The sequence below is a fragment of the Cnephaeus nilssonii genome (assembly GCF_951640355.1).
Source record: "Cnephaeus nilssonii genome assembly, chromosome: 2".
Taxonomy (NCBI): Eukaryota; Metazoa; Chordata; class Mammalia; order Chiroptera; family Vespertilionidae; genus Cnephaeus; species Cnephaeus nilssonii.
Genome location: NC_137073.1, coordinates 106,240,834 through 106,260,933, shown reverse-complemented (window position 1 = coordinate 106,260,933; position 20,100 = coordinate 106,240,834). Strand labels below are relative to the sequence as shown.

Below are 20,100 nucleotides of genomic sequence, written 5' to 3'. Positions count from 1 at the left end.
ACCTCTGGGAGACTAGGATGAGCTACCAGGGGGCCATCGGGCTTTCCGTTTCTGACCGGATAATAGTTAGGCATCCTCCTCACTACAAGACCAACATTTCCAGACTTCCCTTTGGGCTCTACGGAGTACAGCTGCAGCTCGGGATAGGGAGGCGTGAGCCAGGCACCGCGTACCCACCCGCCAGCTGCTGCCAACCTCCTCCCAGCGCCCCGCGGAGAGAGCTGGCTTCCCATTGGCTCAGCCTGGGGGCATGGACGTCTCCGATTGGTTTAGAGGAGGGCGGGGCAGAGGCGTGTCCCGACGGCACATCCGCCCCTAAAGCCTGGCCGCTCGGGATTATGGGAGGGAGGAGGATTCCGAGAAGGAGGAAATATCCCCGAACGACCTTCGCCTGCCCGGGCCTGCACCCCTCCGGAGCCAGGGTCCCCGCCCACCCACCAGGCGGGCTCCGCCCCCGCGCCGCGCCGGCGCCCAGGGGTCAGGTGACCGCCGCCGGCGCAGTCACGTGCTGGGGCGCGCCCGCCTGTTGTGGCCATGGCGGCCGCGGGCTCCGGTGTGGCCAGGCGAGTGGAGGAGCTGGGGGACCTCGCTCAGGCCCACATCCAGCAGCTCAGTGAGGCCGCCGGCGAGGACGGTGAGGGGCGGAGGAGGGGAGGCGGGCGGGCGGGCGGACGGTGCAGAGCTGGCTGCGGCCGTGGGAGCGGGGGCTGCGGCCTGCGGGCGGCGTGCGCCCGGTGCGCGGTCAGTGTCCACCCGCAGAACTCGCCTCGCCTTAAGCCAAGCTACGGCGTTTGCGTCGGGGCTGCGCTTTGATCCCCCGTGAGAAGCGCGGGCGTCTCGGTCAGACCAGTGCTGCTGGCCTTGCATTGGCGCGGGGGCCCTGGAGACCTGGGCAGAAGCCGAGAGCAGTGCCCACGGAAGTTTACCGGTTCAGGCTGGTGACAGCACCCAGGTCCTGGCTGTGCGCGCAGGAAAGAGCCAGGCCAGTGTAACTAACGCTTTTTTAAAAAAATTACTTTATTGATTAAGGTATCACATATTTGTCATCAACCCCTCCCCCCGTTCCCTTCCTAAACCCCCCCACACGCAAGCCCCCCTCCCCCTGTTGTCCGTGATCACTGGTTAGGCTCATATGCAAGCACACAAGTCCTTTGGTTGATCTATCTCCCTTGTCCCCCACCCTCCCCTACCTTCCCTCTGAGGTCTGACGGTCTGATCAATGCTGTTCTTGTTCTTCAGTCTATGTTGTTCATCTTTTCCCCTAGAAGAGTGAGCTCGTGTGATACTAGGAATACACTTATAGGAACCGAAAATGAGACAAGCAATAATGGTTATGCTGAGAGGCAAATGAATCAGTCTATAGTGAGTTTCTTTCTGGGCCAACAGTTCTTTTGAGACCCGATTTCTATGTCCAACAGTTGTTAATGTGTTTAACTAACGCTTTTATTGCTTCGTTTTCAATTTCTGTCTTATTTGGGATTCTAAGCTCAACTGTAAACAATCTTCTACGGAAGGGCATTGCATTCGTATAGTTTACACGATTCTTTCACCCACGTCACCTCGGTTCTCACAAGGGCCCTGTCAGGATTAGAACACTTTTAAACAACAGCGGATTCCTTAAGAAAAAAAAAGAAAAAAGTAGAGAATTGTCTCAACTTCTGATTTTTAAGTCTAGCTCTCATTCATGACTTCCCAGCTGCCTGTAGATTTTTTTAAAAAATATATTTTATTGATTTTGTACAGAGAGGAAGGGAGAAGGATAGAGAGTTAGAATCATCGATGAGACAGAAACATCGATCAGCTGCCTCCTGCACACCCCGCACTGGGGATGTGCCCGCAACCAAGGTACATGCCCTTGACTGGAATCGAACCTGAGACCCTTCAGTCCAAAGGCCGACGCTCTATCCACTGAGCCAAACCGGTTTCGGCTGCCTGTAGAATATATATATTGCTTTTTGAGTCTTGAGCCTTTATTACAATACAGATCGGGTTTTAAATTCTTGTGGACTCACTGTCATCGCACTCAGGAAATAGTGGGACATTTACCCCAGTGACTGAATAAATAGTAAATTTGTTGAATAGGGTCTATGATGAGATAGCTCTAGTTCTAGTGAAGATTATTTGCGAAATTATTATTATTTTTTTCTTTATTGATTAAGGTGTCACATATTTGTCCTCATCCCCCCCATTCCCATCCCACACCCCTCCCCACGGATGCCCCCACCCCCCTGTTGTCCTTAACCATTGGTTAGGCTCGTATGCATGCACACAAGTCCTTTGGTTGATCTCTCCCCCCTACCCCCACCCTCCCCTACCCTCCCTCTGAGGCCCGACAGTCCGATCGATGCCTCCTTGTTTCTGGTTTCGGAATTATTTTTTTTCTTAGCGGTGCGTTCTTCAAAATCCATAGAATACCTAGAAGCCAACTTCTTAGAATTTCGGTGTGGTAAGTCAATCCCAGGATGCACATGAGTAGTTAGTTAATGGCAGTAGTGGCTATTACCTGCAACTATATCTAAGTTACTTCTAAATAAGCTATTTATGAAGTTTTCAGTCTAGCTTTCCAGAGTAAATTTCCATGATAAATTAGTTTAATTAGGATTAGGCATTATGTTATATTTGTTTTACATAAACTATTATTGCTATCATGCTCTTCTCGTAATTTTATTTAATCATTTAAGATCCATAACTTTTTTGTTTAAATAACAGTCTGAAATTATGTGAAGTAATCAACATGTTTTTATCTCTTACAGATCACTTTTTAATTCGGGCCTCTGCAGCTCTAGAAAAATTGAAACTCTTGTGTGGAGAAGAAAAAAAATGTTCAAATCCATCAAATCTACTAGAACTTTACACACAGGTACTAAGACAGATGTGGTTTCTGACATGTTATGGGGCAAATTGCTTAGAGGATCGATTCCAATGTTTAGGTCAGGCGTCCTCAAACTACAGCCCGCGGGCCACAGGCGGGTGTTTTTGCCATTTTGTTTTTTTACTTCAAAATAAGATATGTGCAGTGTGCATAGGAATTTGTTCATAGTTTTTTTTAAACTATAGTCCGGCCCTCCAACGGTCTGAGGGACAGTGAACTGGCCCCTTGTTTAAAAAGTTTGAGGACCCCTGGTTTAGGTCTAATAAGATCATTCTCTATTTCAAGTTTTTGATTTTGCTCAAAAGCTGTATGTACAAAGAATACAGACTTGAAACTTTGAGGCAGTATGCAATGAAGTAAAGATTTAGTAGCTGTGTATTGATAAGAAAAGTAAGGAATAAAATCTTGCAGATAGCAAAATTGCTTCCCTTTATAGGTAAGTAAGCAAAACAGGACCATGTCCAATTTCGAAGGTTTTAAAGGTTATTCAGAAGAAATGGAGGATTCTAAAGAGCCCCAGTTATTTTTTCCCCCTGAAATTCTCCTTTCCTTAGGATGCTGAACATGACTCCCCCTGTTATTATCATGCAAGTCTGCAAGATTGTTCTGTTGCGCCTTTTCCCTTTTTTTTCTTTTGCTTTGCTTTCAAATTCAGGCCTCTGTAGGGACAAGATCTGTTTTCTTGGTTTTCTCAAACTGCTGAGGCAAGTTGACATTAAACATTATTTCATTACTAGAGGCCTGATGCATGAAATTCGTGCAAGAGTAGGCCTTCCTTACCCTGGCTGCCGGCACCGGCTTCCCTCTGGCACCAGGGACCCCGGCTTCCTTCGCAGCCTCGGCTTTGTCCGGAAGGTCATCCGGAAGATGTCTGGTCTGATTAGCATATTACCCTTTTATTAGTATAGATAGTAACTAACATTCCTACAACATCTTACAGTTAATAGAATGCTTCATACGCCCTTACTTGATCCTCAGGGATAATACAGATGCGTGCTTATAGAAAGTAGAGTAATCGGTGGCTACAAAAATAGTGACGGGGAAGTAAGTGTAGCATAGGAAATATAGTCAATAATATTGTGATGACTATGTATGTTGCCAGTTGGGGTACTGGAAATATGTAACGTTTATGATTAACAACTAAGCTGTACACCCCAAACCAATACATAACGAAAAGAAAAGAAACAGAAGGCAGAGTAAACTTGGTTAACCTTCCAAGTGCACATTTACAGCATTTAGTTGCCTGGCACTGTGCTTTCTGTTTGGAGGAACATAAGATGGCTTCTGCCTTCCAACGTCACGGTCAGATGAGCCTGTGACAGCTCCTCACAAACCCCAAAGAGCTGTTGTAATTTGGCAGAACTTGCCCTGGCTTCCTTTCCTTTCAGAAGGCTCCCAGCTTGTGTCATTTCTTTCACACGAGAGAGTTCTAAACATCTTAATTTATTTCTAAGAATAAGGCAAAAGACCCTAGAGATGTAGATTTATAGTCCCCAGGCTCCCAGAGATCCTCTGAATCAACAGGTCACTTTTCTTAGGATGGTCTCCTCCTTCCTGGCTTAACCTCTACACAACATTTATCACTTAAGTAATGCTGTGTGTCAAGTAATGTTCTAAGTGCTTTACATATGTTAATTCATTTTATCTTCAAAGCAAAGAACTTTGAAAGTCATTTAGTCTAATTCATTTTACCAATGAAGAAACATAAAATTGACTTGTCCTTTGGTTAGTGAGGTGATTAGTGGTAGAACTGATACTAGAACAGTTTTATTCATCTTAGTCCAATAGGTTAAAAAGGGGTGGGGGGTTGGGTAGTTTTAAGGTACTTGGACAGAGCGTCCTGTATTTAAGAATGCTGGGTCTTAGTGTTTGAATTGCATAATGTTGGTGATATGCTGCCTTTGTTGGGTGGCAGGATACATATCCCCCAAATGTTGAATCTGCATTTGGGAAAACAAATCCTTTGAAGATTCAGTTTACAAAACTAGAGGTAGTGATCTTAACTTGATACAGCAGCCATTTAGAAAATGTCCAGAGTATATATGTATAAATAGCAAAGAATATATAATTATACTTTTCATAATATTGTATAAGATTTACTTACCTGAATTAAAATATAAAACTCCCTTTTATTTTTTGAGGGAAGGAAGGTCAGCATTAATTTAGTATTTTAGTAAAATAGCTATGAAGTTTTCCATAAAGTTCATCTTGGATTATGTTTTCAACTAGACATTTTGCCTACTTTTCAAATTTAAACATTTATTGATTGATTTTAGAGAGAGGGAGGAAAGGAGAGAGAGAAGAAAGAGAGAGGGAGGAAAGGAAAGAGAGAAGAAGTAGAGAGGGACATTGATTTGCTGTTCCACTTATTTATGCATTCATTTATTCATTGGTTGATTCTTGTATGTGCCCTGACCAGGGATGGAACCCACAACCTTGGCTTATAGGGACTATGCTCTAACCCAGTAGTCGGCAAACTGCGGCTCTCGAGCCACATGCGGCTCTTTGGCCCCTTCACTGTGGCTCTTCCACAAAATACCATGTGCGGGCGCACACGTACAGTGCGATTGAAACTTCGTGGCCCATGCGCAGAAGTCAGTTTTCGGCTCTCAAAAGAAATTTCCATCATTGTAATGTTGATATTTGGCTCTGTTAACTAATGAGTTTGCCGACCACTGCTCTAACCAACTGAGCTATCTGGCCGGGGCCTCAAATTTAAATAGTGCTCTAGAAAATGTAAATGTCTAATAAAACATCTGTACGTATGTAAAGTTAAACTGTAAGAGTTATTCAGGTTGAAATCATTTACAGCTGTTGTTTTCTCTTATACATCATCAGGCTATTTTGGACATGACATATTTTGAGGAGAACAAGCTAGTAGATGAAGATTTCCCTGAAGACTCTTCACAGAAAGTAAAAGAATTGATCACTTTTCTTTCAGAACCAGAAATTTTAGTTAAAGAAAATAATATGTACCCCAACGTAAGTTTTACACTCGTGAATGATGGTGAAGCTGCTAATTCTTCCTGTATGGACTGCTGTTTAGAGTCTGTATATTTCTTCTTGAATATGTCTGTGTCTGTTTTAAATTAAGATTGAAAGAGGGATTATGAGAGTTTAACTCTTCAGACCAATGTCACACCTAAAGTAATATATTTTACTAAGTATGTTTCAGAATATTTTCCTGATGTAATTGTATTATAATTACAGTACCTGATCATTTTCTAAGCAAAGATATTTGCTATTTCTGCTCCCTCTACTTTTGCAGATAATGCTTTTTCTTGAGGGTCCCATAATTTAATTACCACATCCCTTGTCCTTTTACAGTCTTGTTCCTTCCCAACCTCTCCCCTCCTCCCATCCTGGATACAGGCACCCAAGGATACCGCTTTAATCCCCTGACAGTCTCTATTCTTACTTTACAGCCTGTTGTGTGCTTGTTATGGCATCTCTATTTAGATGATTCCAAGATTTTTATCTCCAGCCATGGCTACTTTTTCAAGGAAATAATTTCTTTTCTTTAACTGCTTGCTGCTTATCTCCCCTTAGATATCTTTTGTGCTGTATGTGTTCTTGAGGGGATGCTAATTGTAGAAACAAATACTCCCAAATTTTAAATGACACAACACAGTAAAAGTTGGATTGAAATTGTTTTTGTGTATATCTTTCTATTATTTTATTCTAGCAATGGTAGAAATAGGTAAGGTCTTGTTTCAAGTAACATGTAGTTCTAAAAGCTATCTTTTAAATCAGATTATTGATTATTTATATTTTATATACATTAGAATTTGCTACTAAAATATTTAAGCCATATTTTCCAAAAATATTTATAAGTGGAGTAGTTATTTTCATTTTCATGTAGCAATAGATGTCTGTATTTCTAATTGATTTAAAGTAAGGCATTCCTGTGTAAATAGCTAAACGAAGAGCAAATGTTGTGAAATGAGTGTTTTTGATTTCTCAGTATTTTGAAATTTAACTTTGATTTTTGCAGACATCAAATTTCTCTTCTTAGCTATGTCTCTGTTGTGTTTCAGCACTGCGATTTACTTGGGGACGAACTCTTGGAATGTCTCTCTTGGCGACGAGGAGCCCTACTTTATATGTATTGTCATTCTCTGACCAAAAGGAGAGAGTGGCTCACAAGAAAATCTGGTTTGCTTAAAGAGGTAAAAAGGCATTTCTCACTCCTTTTTGATTGTTGACATTTATAGGTTCCTAAAAGCTGTCTTTGCTGTGGTGTAAGGACTATTGGAACTGAGGGGTCTTTTGCTTACTAGCTGTGTAATTGTAAACAAATTGGACTTACTGTGGAGATTAAATAAGATAACACGTGAAAGCTCTTTGCTTACTGGAAAGTTCTATAAGTTCATGATTTTTTGTTGTTGTTTTTTAAATATAAAGTAGTTAACATATATTAATTTTTAAGCATAGTTTTTGTCTTGAAGAAAACAAACATGGTTATGAGCCTCTCTGTCAGCAGATCACTCCTACTGCTAGAAAACTGGCTCTGATTTGGTTTGACCAAATCAGTAAATCTGACCAAATCAATAAATCTCTGACCAAACCAATAAATCTTAAGACGGTCTTAGTATTGTGTCACTAGGGAGTCTAACTGGGGTTGATTGTACATATGGTTCATGAGGGCCTGGAAATGAGAGGTCACCCTTTTAGGTGTAAAAGTTAGAGCATGCCATTTCTAAATTATAGTAAGTACATACGTATTTTTAATAAATTGTTGAATACATCATTTAAAAAAATATGTTTATTTTTATTGATTTCAAAGAGGAAGGGAGAGAGAGAGAGAGATAGAAACATCAATGATGAGAGAGAATCCATTGGCTGCCTCCTGCACGCTCCCTACTGGGGATTGAGCCTGCAACCTGGGCATGTGCCCATGACTGGAATCGAACCTTAGACCCTTCAGTCTGCAGGCCAATGCTCTATCCACTGAGCCAAACTAGCTAGGTCTGTTGAACACATCTTTATCCTTTTCTTCCTCTGAGAACATTTTTGACAAGTATGTTACTGAATCGTGTGTTCTTGGTTAATGATTTTTTTTCTTCCATACTTATCACTGGAGCATTTTGAGAATGATACTTTAGAATATCTATTATAAAAGTTTTGAGGTAATGGATCCTTAGACTATTGAAATATAATAGCAATAAGACCTAGCTATATATTAGCCCATTTTTCTTGAGTAAAGAATGGGAAAAAATTAACATTTGAAGTTTCTATAGCTTTGCATATAATACTTTCAATTCTTTGGCTTTGACTTTCATTTAGTACCTTGTTGATGGAATCAGTTACTTGCTACAGATGCTAAATTATCGGTGTCCTACCCAATTAGATGAAGGAGTTTCTTTCCAAGACCTAGACACAGCTAAGTTACTGAGTGAAGGTAATGTGATCTCTTTTTGAAGTTTTTGTTTTTAAAGTTTTTTAAAAATTTAAGAAGTGTATCATATTTTACTCTGATTTAAGTAAATTTCAAGTTACATCATAGACAAAAATAATAAAATGGCTTCTAAAACTATAGAGATCTTCTCATGTAATATAGAAAAATATTGCTAACCTCTCTGTTTTGTCATTTTGGGAGCGTTATATATCATGTTACATTTTACATCCCGCCATAGCCCTGATCAGCAACTAGGTTTCACTGCTTGTAACAGAAATTGGAAGTAACCTTGAAACAAGATAGAACTGGACTGCTCTTGCACATAAAAAAGACCCAGCGCCGGTTATGTTGGCTTCCTGGTGTCATCAGGTTCCTGTGTTTTTCCTTCATCATCTTGAGAATCAGAGTTCTTCAGCTTCAGAGGGAGGCCCTGTATATAGAATACAGTGTGAGCAATACTTCCCAGTGCTGTGCAGCATGCATCCCTGTGAGGATACTGCTGGCGTTCTGTGTGTCCCAGCATACTCCTGGAGCGCCTCCATCTCACCTCTGTTTCAGTCTACAGGGATGGCAAAAGATGTTTCTTTCACCCAAGTCCACTCCTTTGGAGCATCACTTTTACCTGCATTTCACTGGCCAGAGTTGAATCACATGGATTCATGTAACTACAAGGGAACCTGGAAAGTATAGTCCTTTTCTGGTCCATTGCCATCCCAAATAAAATTAAGTCTCTTTACTAAGAAAGAAAGAAAGGGAGAATGAATGAATATTGGGTGGCAATTGTTAGTTTCTGCTATGAACATCTATGCACTGAAAAATGTTAAGAATTGGATATAGAGGATCATCTGGGTTTTAGACTGAGGTACAGGAGGAAGAACCACTTATTTTTACCATCTCTTTTCAAATGGAGGAACTGAAACCCTGATAAACCAGGTATACCTGTTCATAGTCATGTAGCTGGAAAGTGATGCACAAGTCATGTGGCTGGCAAGTGTAAACTTCCTTTTATACTTGATCTGAAATTTTGATGGGGAAAAATCAAATATGGGGAAAAGAAAACTTCTTAGAGAATATTCTGTATTTTCATTTTATAGGTATATTTTAATTCTCCTTCTTTGTTAGTTTCTGTAGGCTTTTTCTATTTAAAAAATTGCATAGAAAAAACATGATATAAGTGTCATTAATATACGATTGTCTGGTGGTATCCAAAAACTTTTAATTTCAGTTAATTCAGGCATATAGCCTGTCCTAAAGAAGCTTTATTGTGAATACAAAGTGTTCCTTCAGTAGACATTTTGACAGACATGAGGTGTTTTGATTTACTTATGGGAAGTACTTATTCCAGATAACTAGTGAACAGATTAGCTGCATTCAAAATGGCTCTCTAAAAATTTTATGATCCATTCACATGGATTAATTGAAAAGAAAAAGTAGGGTTGGGCACTAAAGCCTATTTAGAACCAAAGAAAGTGGCACAAGCCATCTATTTCCCTACTTCCATTTATAGCCACAAGGTAAGATACTCTCATGGCCTGAAACTTTTTCTTCAAAACGCATGTGATACTGGTGTCTACTCTTATTTTTTAAAATTTAATTTATAGGGGACACTGGTTAAAAAGATTATATGGGTTTCAGGTGCACAGTTCTACAACACATCATCTGTAACCCTGTGTTGCGTGTTCACCACCTCAAGTCAAGTACTGGTGTCTTCTCTTAGATCATCATCTGCTCTTGCCTCTAGCTTCTATTTCATCTATAACAGGAATCAAAAGAGACAGAGAAGTCACTTTTTTTCCAGAAACAAAACTATATTATGGCCATATTGGATTTGTCACAGTGCTTGGTTCTCTCATGCTGTTGGCTTCTTGTTCTCTTCCAAAGCTGTTTGCTCCTCTGTAATTCCTCTCTCAAGATAACTAGAAACCGCAAGCCTACTTTTCATAGGCTAAATTACTCCTGAGACCCTGTCAGAGACATTTAATTATTTTTTCATTTTTTTGTCAGCCAATATAAAACATAATTCTGAAAAATCCTCAATACCCATTAGGGAGAAAAGTTCTATATGAGTCATAAGAATATTTTTATGGACAGATCTTAATGATAATTTACCTAATTTTAGATAAAACAGTTTATACTTAGTAAGATTTTTTTTCTTTTTCCAAAGTAAGATAATCATGCAGTGCTTTGAACATTACCTATATGTCATTAAGTTTTCAGCTTTTAAAAATGACCAAGTGATGTATTCAGTAAACCTCATTACCCCATCTCTGAGCCTCATTCCTCTGCATGTCTTTATAAAAATAGCCTTGTCAGAATAACCCTGGAGTTAAGTAGATTAAATCGAATACTGTTGAGCTTTGCACACCCTTGGTTTATGCTTTTATGCTACTGAGGACCACCCCTTCCGGCCACCCTTTGGCCCATTGCTTAACCAAGAAACTGGACTTCAGATCCTCTGAACTGGCATTGCTGATTGCCAGGGCAGCTTGCTAAAAATACAGACTTCTGTGTGCCACCCGCAGGTTCTCATTCAGTATATGGGGTCCAGGAGTCTTGAGTAAGCTCACATAATTATGATGCAGTCAGATTGAGACCTCACTGCTCCTAGGGGTGCCAATCTGTCACCTTTTTAATGTGACAGTCTCCTTTCTGCCCTCACTCACTTATTCTCCCTCTCCCGCTCTGTATTCCCCACTATCACGTATGTTCTCCTAGACTGTGCAGGCAAGTGAAGTAGTTTATCTAAAAACAATAGATTATAGTTACAAAGTAATAGATTCCTTGGGGCAGTAGAGGGGTAGAAAGTGCCTAATTTTTACATTGTTCATCCTTTTAATGCAGGATATTTTAATGCAGTAGTTTAGCATAGTCCATGGCATCAGCATCACCCTAGGTCCTAGGGCAGTGATGGCGAACTTATGACACGCGTGTCAGCACTGACACGCATAGCCATTTCTGATGACATGCGGCCGCATGCCGAGGATGAAACATTTGCTGCTCCTGCGGATGAAACATTTGCGAAATAATGTTTTTTCCTCAAAGTGACACACTACCCGAGTTATGCTCAGTTTTTTGGCGAAGTTTGACACACCAAGCTCAAAAGGTTGCCCATCACTGTCCTAGGGCTTTGTTAAAAATGCAAATTCATAGACCCAACTCCATACCTGAATCTGACACTCTGGAGGTGGGGGCCCAGCAGTCAGCATTTTAGCACATCTCTGTAATTCTAAAGCAGGCTAAAGTTTAAGGACCTCTTTGTCTTGCAGCCATTCATTCGGTCCCTAGTAAAATCTTCCTGCAGGATATCTGTGTCCCGTGTTCAGCAGTCACTCCTTGTTAATATAAAGAATGAGGTTCACTTGGAGTTGGGCACAAATGGGATCCCAGTTCTCACCCTACTCAAGTGGCTTCACTTTCTGGGATATACTTCAGCTCCTCCTCCCCAAGCTGCAGCCTGCTTTACGTTCAACCTTCCCTCCATTTCGGTTTCTATCTCCTTTCTTTCCTCCACCAATTTTTTTATGCCTTTTTTATACCACTGAGGACCACCCCATTAATTTTAGGAATAATTAAGCAAAGTGTAGGATCACAGAAATAAAAAGGCTATGCATTCAGTGAAATGCTGAATCTAATACAAAATGTAATTCTGAGTAACATCTAATGCTGCCCTAACCGGTTTGGATAGTGTCGGCCTGTGGACTGAAGGGGTCCCAGGTTCGATTCTGGTCAAGGGCATGTACCTTAGTTGTGGGCACATCCCCAGTAGGGGGTGTTGCAGGAGGCAGCTGATCGATGTTTCCCTCTCATTGATGTTTCTAACTCTCTATCCCTCTCTCTTCCTCTCTGAAAAATCAATAAAATATATTTTAAAACAAAACAAAAAACATCTAATGCTGCTTCAGCTTTTTCTCTGAGGTTTATGGTATTTTAAGTATGAAGGAATAAAGTAAAAAGAAATGATTATATGTAATATGTATTGTACTTATTAAGTGAATATTGTTTTATACACAGAAAGTATAATAACATAGTGTTGTCATATTTTCATGAATGCAAGCCTCAGATTCTGCTCTTAAATGATCATTTCTTTTATTGATATAACAGTTTAATGAGTCAGCTCTTCAGCTAAACGATTCCTTCTCTTGCTACTGTTTATAAGCAGGATTTGAAGGGAAGGGAAGGGGATAGCTGTAGGGACAAATTCTCAGACTATGAAAAGCTTACAATGGAGTCAAGATGATAGAAAATGTAACAGTTTGGAAAGTTGAATTTTTCTTCTATTTTTGTGTCTTTAGTACCATCATAATCCTTTCTGATGAGTCATATTAGGTGAGCAACTGAGATTATGATGCTCATTTATTTGAGGTAGACTTTTCTGATCATACAAGTACCTGTACATTAGAATAAAAAATTATTTTTAGTGCCTTTAAGAAGTTAACTAGTCATATAGTTTATACCGTAGTCAGTTATTTATTCATTTTTTTATTCCAAGTCTATTCCTCTTTCTACCAAATTAATATACTTTGTGTGCCACAAATATTTAATTATATAATTGCCTTATTTCATAATAAGATTGCTTTAACTTTTGATGAAAATCCTGCATGTATTCCCTTTTCCTGGGGACATAAAGCATCTTAGATATAATTTACCATCTTTGATAATTTAGAATTAAATGGTCTCTCAGGCTCATGTTTCTTCAAAATACATTTATTTTATTTTTTTCTATATTTTTATTGATTTCAGAGAGGAAGGGAGAAGGAGAGAGAGATAGAAACATCAATGATGCGAGAGAATCACTAATTGGCTGTCTTCTGCATGTCCCCTACTGGGGATCGAACCTGCAACCCGGGCATGTGCCCTTGACCAGAATTGAACCTAGGACCCTTCAGTCTGCAGGCTGACGCTCTATCCACTGAACCAAACCAGCTAGGGCTAAAATACATTTTTATTGATTTCAGAGAGGAAGGGAGAGGGATAGAAAGATAGAAACATTGATGAGAGAAAATCATTGGTTAGCTGCCTCCTGCACGCCCCCCACTAGGGATGGAGCCCACAATCCAGACATGTACCCCAACCAGGAATCGAATCGTGACCTCCTGGTTCATAGGTTGACGCTCAATCACTGAGCCACGCTGGCTGGGCTCAGGGTCATGTTTATCCATGGTAACTTCTGTAGACTCTTGTAGAAATGTAGGAGTTATAGTGTACTTGACTGGAACTGTAATATTGATTCTAGAGTACATCCTAAATTAAGTTGTTTTCATGGTGGCCTTCAGGTAGACTCTGAATACTCTGAAGTTGTGTGTAGAATTTTGGGCATATGTTCCAGGAGAGGTTCCATTGATTAGATTCTTAAAGAGGCCTTAAAGAGGATTCCAAGAAGGTTAAGAACACACTGACCTAAGTGATCTGTTTTTAAAATTTTTCTGACAGTACTCTTTTTTTTTTTGTGGGGGTGGGGGATGGTTTCTCCTATTTATAGATAAAATAAAAATAGAGTGCCAATTAAATGAGGATCGCATTAGTGATATTTGGCTTTTCTAAATGAGAAGGAAAAATGATGACGTAAAAAGAATTTATTAGAGTTTTATCAATCAGTTACTTTTTTGAAGTTTTAAATTCTAATCTCTCAACCTGAATGACTTTCCTAGGAATATTCAGTGACATTCACTTGCTGGCTATGATGTACAGTGGAGAAATGTGTTACTGGGGATTGAAGCATTGTGCAGGTCAGCAGCCAGAAAACCAGGACGTGGACACTGGTGTTACTGGAGCAAGCTACACTACACACAGGGAGCCCTTGGATTTCCGAGAAGTAGGAGAAAAAGTTTTGAAAAAGTATGTATCTGTGTGCGAAGGCCCCCTGAAAGAACAAGAATGGAATACAACAAACGCAAAACAAATTTTAAACTTCTTTCAGCATCGCTCTAACTCGTAAGTTTAGTCCTTTTCAAACAAAGGCAGGAAGACTCATGAAATGGAAACATTCCAGAAAAGAAGATACATTGACACTAAGAATGTCACACTACATAAAGATGCCCAGCGTGGTTCCCTTCTTAAAATGCCATCACCATAGTTCATTATATATTCTTAACTCTGTGAAGGAACAATTCTCTCATTTCTAAAATGGCATGTATGTTAACCTAACTCAGCCTGAACTACAGATATCCTGTAACTAATATTAAGGAAGAATCTAATTTCGCTGTGCAAAGATTTTTTTCTGTTACTTCAGATCATCATCATCATCATTATTATTATTATTATTATTATTACTTTAGAGAGAGAGAGAGAGAGAAATGTCAATATGAGAGAAAATCTACTGGTTGCCCCCATCTGGAGAGCAAGCCTGAACCTGGCTGGGTATGTGCCTTGACCGGGAATTGAACCCTCCACCTTTTGGTGTACAGGATGACGCGCCAACCAACTGAGCTTCAGATTATTTTTTTTATTGAGGTAAATTGTAACATAAAATTGACCATTTTAACTATTTTTAGGTATGTTTATCTTGAAATTTGCTGTGCTTCAAAAGTTGAAGTCAAGTCACCTCATTGTTTTGTATTTATGCTACGCATATAGAAATTGGCAAAATTATGATGAATATTCAGATTCCTTTGCCAGAATAAGATAAAAAATGAAAGACTTCACAAAAGAACTGTTGTTTAATTATTTTACCATGTACTACAAATAGCATTTAACTGTTTTATCCCTCCTATTAGGCATTTTATAAAAAGTTAAGATGATTTTCTTATCTTGCATGGTTTATCAAATGAGTAATAAGGACAAAAACCAAGTTAGGTTACGGTTAGCTCACATGTCTTTAGGCACATCTTTTCCTATGTATTGACATTTCTGTATGTTTTTGTCTTTAATAGTAGGGTGAGGGATAAAGGCCGAGAGCCTAGCTGCTGTCTTGCTCAGTCTGTCTACCTCTACACCAGGACTTCATCACATTCCCCACTTACTCCATGGCCACACCTGAACGTCACCATCCTGAGTTTCTCTTTCTGAAATCTTAAATTTTAGTAATTGATGATAATTCTCATCTGCCTAGCTTTTCCACCTCTTTGTTTATTGACTTTTTTCTCCTTTACTTACTTCACAGCCTCCTCCTCTTGACTGCGCCTTTTCTCCTAAACTATCAGCCCCTTTCAGGTGTTCTCCCTTCCTTATCCAGCCTCCGCCTTGGGGGAACCGAATGACGTGCTCTCTACAGTCCCTTCAAATCCGTGTTCCCCTTGGCCTGTAGCCTCATCTTTCTGTGAGCCCTCAACATTGAATCAATTCGGTCGTTCACCTTTTCTGGATGCTGAGTTCCATGCAAAGTTCATGCAGCCCTTCAAACTGGAACTCCTTTAAGTGTCTCAGCCTCAGCTTCAGTGTGAGCCTGTGTCTGTGACCAGTGTGGCCCCTCTCCCTGTCCCACTGAGGCTGATCCAAACCACCACGTTTCCTCTGTCCCCTCCCCTTACACATGGCTAGGTCCTGTCTTACAGAAAAAAGACTATGAGGAGGTCAGTTTCTATTTACCAGCCTTGCCCGACTCATTCCCACCCCTCTTTTTAGAGGACAAGAGGAGCCTGCTCCCTCTTGAAGACCAATCTCCACCTGTCCTGTCTGCCATCTTCCCTGTTTCCCCTGCAGCTGCTCTCTGGGCCTACCCTTGCAGTGTTGATCTTCCCTAGAGCTCACCTTCTTTCCCTCCCCCTTCTCTCCCCTCTTCCTTCTGTCTTCCTCCTTTTCGTCTTAATGATTCCCCACACTCTTCTTACGTGATGCCCTTCAGAGCTTGGCTCCTGTTGCTCCTGGAATCTCTCCGTCCCATGTGATCACAGGAATCCACTGCTTGACTGTTACTTTCCTTCTGATTGGTGAACTTTATATTTTAAACATTTATCTTTATACATAATAATTCACACATCTTAGGCCATTGGTAAAGTGTTTTGAATTAATAAGAGGCATGATTCTAAGTGCCGAGCTCTGCACAAAGGGTGGCTGCTAGGATTCCACACTGCCATGCCCTCCACCTACACCAGTGTTGACAAGGCATATCGCTCCTCAGAGGAGTCAAGTGTTATGAGAGTTAGAGCCCGAGAAAACCAGAGAACTTTGTCTTCAAAAGCTGGGAGCTTCCATTTTGCCTTCATGACCTTGTGAACCACGTGGGTCTCACTGCTGGTGCAGTTATGAGGGTGCTCTAGGGTGCTTTTTACTGAGTCTACCCCACACACAATTGGAGGATAATTTTCCATCCCCCACACAACTGGAGGATAATTTGTATGCCATAACAGTTATAACACTTTTTACTCTAGTGTATTACAAAACAGTGATCACGTTTTTGTATGTTAAAGCCTGCTAAGTAAATTGTTTCATTTAGAATGAAGTCACTTCAAGATACCAAATATTCCACATTAGGAAGGTACTGTAATTTACTCATCAACAACGTTTATGTGCCTTCTACATGCCACGTTTTGTACTGGCACTGAGGAGATAGAGCTTCGTAAAACACCCTCTTTCAAAGTTTGTACTCCTGTGAAGGAAGTTGACACCTTTTAAGAAATAAATGGGTAGCATGTTGAGTGATGAGTGCTGTGAAGAGGAAAGCAGGGTCAGGGGCTAGTGTGACTCTGAGAGGAGTGCTATTTGTAGGTGGTTGGGAAGGCACCACCAAGCACCTATCTACTTGAGCATTTGTGTCTTCAATTTTTACACCTTTGGTTAAATGCCTTGAACATTCAGTCCATTTATAAAGCTATTCTTTCTGATAGAAGTTCTGATACTGCAATAAGAAGGGAGTCACTGCGTGTGACCTTGTCATTTTATTACATCTACTAAAGGCCCGTTGCACCAAGATACGTGCAATAGGCCTTCCTTCCCCTGGCTGCTGGCACCGGTTTTCCTCCGGGACCCGGGACCTGGGACCCGGGACCCAGGACCCAGGCCTTCGCTCCAGCCGCAGCAGAGAAGCCAAACCTCTTCAGTCTTCAGTCTTCACTCTACGCCTGCGTATACAAATTAACCCGCTATCTTTGTTGGGTTAATTTGCATATTCCTGATTGGCTGGTGGGCATCACAGAGGTATGGTCAATTTGCATATTTCTCTTTTATTAGTGTAACTAGGCTGCTCTCCAGTGTGGGCTTGACCGATGGGTGAGCGATGACCTGAAGGCCTGGTGCATCTTTTACACTTAGGGTTTCTCCTTTGGGTTCTCTGATATTTACTAGAACTTAAACTCTGTTAATGGATTTTTCATAATCCTTATATTTCTGTAGTTCTTTTCCTATATGAATTTTCACATGTCAACTAGGCTTTGAGATTTAAAGGCCTGTCCACCTTGCTGCATTTATAGGGTTTCTGGCCACTGTGAATTGTTTCATGCTGATTAAGGTGCAAATCATGACTAAAGACTTTCCCTTATTCCTTTGCATACCGTAGAGTGAGGTGGGAGCCATGGCCAAAACCCGACAATAACATTCCTTCCTTTACAATCCACTGTGGTGTTCATTAAAGTGGGAGATGTGTCGGAAGCATTCTCAGATTAATTTTAATGGCATTGTAAAAACCCACAGCTGGTTGACATGTGAGTTTCCGTTTGCTTATCACTTCTCTCTCTACCTTTCAGGGTTCCTTTTTCTGGCTCACATAAGGATACCCCATCTGCCACAGAATCCAGGATTCTGTAGTTCTCTAGTATCACTTGTACTATTATTTTTTGAAGATCTAATTGGCTTTATTAATGGATTCATGAACTGGGGAGTATTCCATCTAGGAACTAGAAGGATGCTCCCTTTTTTTGGTATTATTTTTTAGCACAATATGAGATATATTATGAAAGTATTACATTAGAATAATTTTAATGTATCCACAATTAAAGTATGTGTTGTATATTCATGCTGGTGTTCTTTGTTGTTATTGTTGGTTTCTTCTAGTTAAAACTTCCAAGTAAAATGTTTTAGAGCATATGAATTTTTAAGAAAAAATTAAACCATGTTCCCACATTTGTATCTTGTTCTTTGTTTTCTTCTATATCTGGGTGTTGTATGAAAATGAGACTTTTATCATCTCAGTTTACTATTGAGGTCTGAATAGTATTTTTTCTGGTCCTAATAACGTTCAGACAGGAATATAAGTTTTGGTGCCAGAGGCCTGAGGTTGAATCCCAGCCCTGCCATTTCTTAGCTGTGTGACTACATAAATTAGTTAGCCTTTCTATGCCTTAATATCTTATTTAACACAGGAATAATAATAGAACCTCACAGGTTACTGAAGATTAATGCTCAGTGTCTAGCACATGGCAAAAGCTCAAAAGATAGTTATTTCTATTACTGTTTTCCGTCATGTCTAGTTCTGTGTATCGGCATACCTCTTCATTGTGCTGAAAACTGGTACTCGTCAGCCCGAATAATTGAGTGACAAACACTCTGGCCAGGGAGCAGTCCCTCATAGCCATATTCCCAGTTTGAATGGTGCTAGCCGTTCCAAATGGGATGTTGTAAGCAATTACTGGTTGATGGGGAGTTGGAATCAGATTATGTAGAGCTCTATGTAACTATTATATCCATTCTTAATGGAACTTGAAAACTATTGGACTATTGCCCAGCTGGTGTGGCTCTGTGGTTGAGCATTGACTTAAGAACCAGGAGGTCATGGTTTGATTCCTGTTCAGGGCACATGCCCGGGTTGCGGGCTTGATCCCCAGTGTGGGGCATGCAGGAGGCAGCCAATCAATGTTGATGTTGATGTTTCTCCCGCTCCTTCCTCTAAAATAAATAAAAAGGAAAAAAATTAACAAAATAGAACAATTGGGCTATTTTTGGGGGGAGGCGTACTTTTCTTACTCGATGGTATAAGAGATAATGCCATCTTGCTCTTTTTTGAATAATCCTAAAGATTTTAAATTACATGTTAATGATAACATTAGATTGACATGTTCCTTTAAGAACTTTTGAGCAGAAAATTGGAACCGATTAAGTGATGTAATCTATTTGAAATAGACTGATACATAGTACTAAGTATTTGTGCCCTTCTTACCATAGAGACCATACCCATTTCAGTATAATCGATTATCTTGTAATGTGAGCAATGGTAACTATAAAGCTCTGTTTAAAGTAAGGCTGCACAGAGGGAGTAAGATGGACACATTTTGAGAGATAAGAAAACTAGTGGGATTTCAACCATACCATGTCTGGTTTCTTATTGTAGCCGCATTTTGCTGCCCTTTAATGAGGTACGTTCAGCAATTTTTTAAATGCACTTATGTTTCTATGTAGTGGACCTCGCCTCCTCATTTTGGCTTAAGGTCCTTGGTGATTGGGGCTTCTGACCGCCTCTCGAATACCAGTTCACGTTAATCCCTCCAAAAAGCAAATGATAAATTGGGGGCTGAAAAACCACCAGCCAAAAACCCCACTGGGTACTAAGAAGGAAGCAATCGGTTGGAAAGCCCCAGAGAGTGGACGAGGGCCATCTATGGAACAAGGAGGAGTCGCTTCGGCCCAGGTCAAGTGGAAACAGGTTGCATCCTGCGTCAGGTAACCACGTTATGGAGGGGGCAAGAGATTTTGTGGCCACGGGAGAGGTCAGCAGAGTGCTCTTGGGGACGATGAAGCGATGAGATCTCTGTGAAATAGACTTACACGTAGTACTGACTGAACAAGTGTTTGCGTCCCGAGGCTGAGGCCGAGGCCTGGAGGGGGGCAGTGACTCCCTGTCCGCAGGAGCTCTCAGCTCTTCACTGGGTTTCCTTCTGGTCTGTGCAGGGGAGCTGGCTCCAGGCTGCTCGAAGGGGGGCGGGGCGGGGCATGGGCGGGGCTTCCGGGAGGCGGGGCTTGATGG

General features: G+C 40.8%; 1 protein-coding gene across 1 annotated transcript; it reads left to right on the top strand.

Moving 5' to 3' along the window:
* The first annotated feature begins 493 nt into the window (after positions 1–493).
* On the top strand, positions 494–19,852 carry RIMOC1 (RAB7A interacting MON1-CCZ1 complex subunit 1). Its single transcript, XM_079783014.1, has 6 exons — positions 494–634; positions 2,754–2,860; positions 5,711–5,854; positions 6,910–7,041; positions 8,159–8,273; positions 13,919–19,852. The coding sequence occupies exons 1-6, from the start codon at positions 535–537 to the stop codon at positions 14,203–14,205; spliced, it is 885 nt and encodes a 294-aa protein (XP_079639140.1). The 5' UTR covers positions 494–534; the 3' UTR covers positions 14,206–19,852.
* Positions 19,853–20,100: the final 248 nt, after the last annotated feature.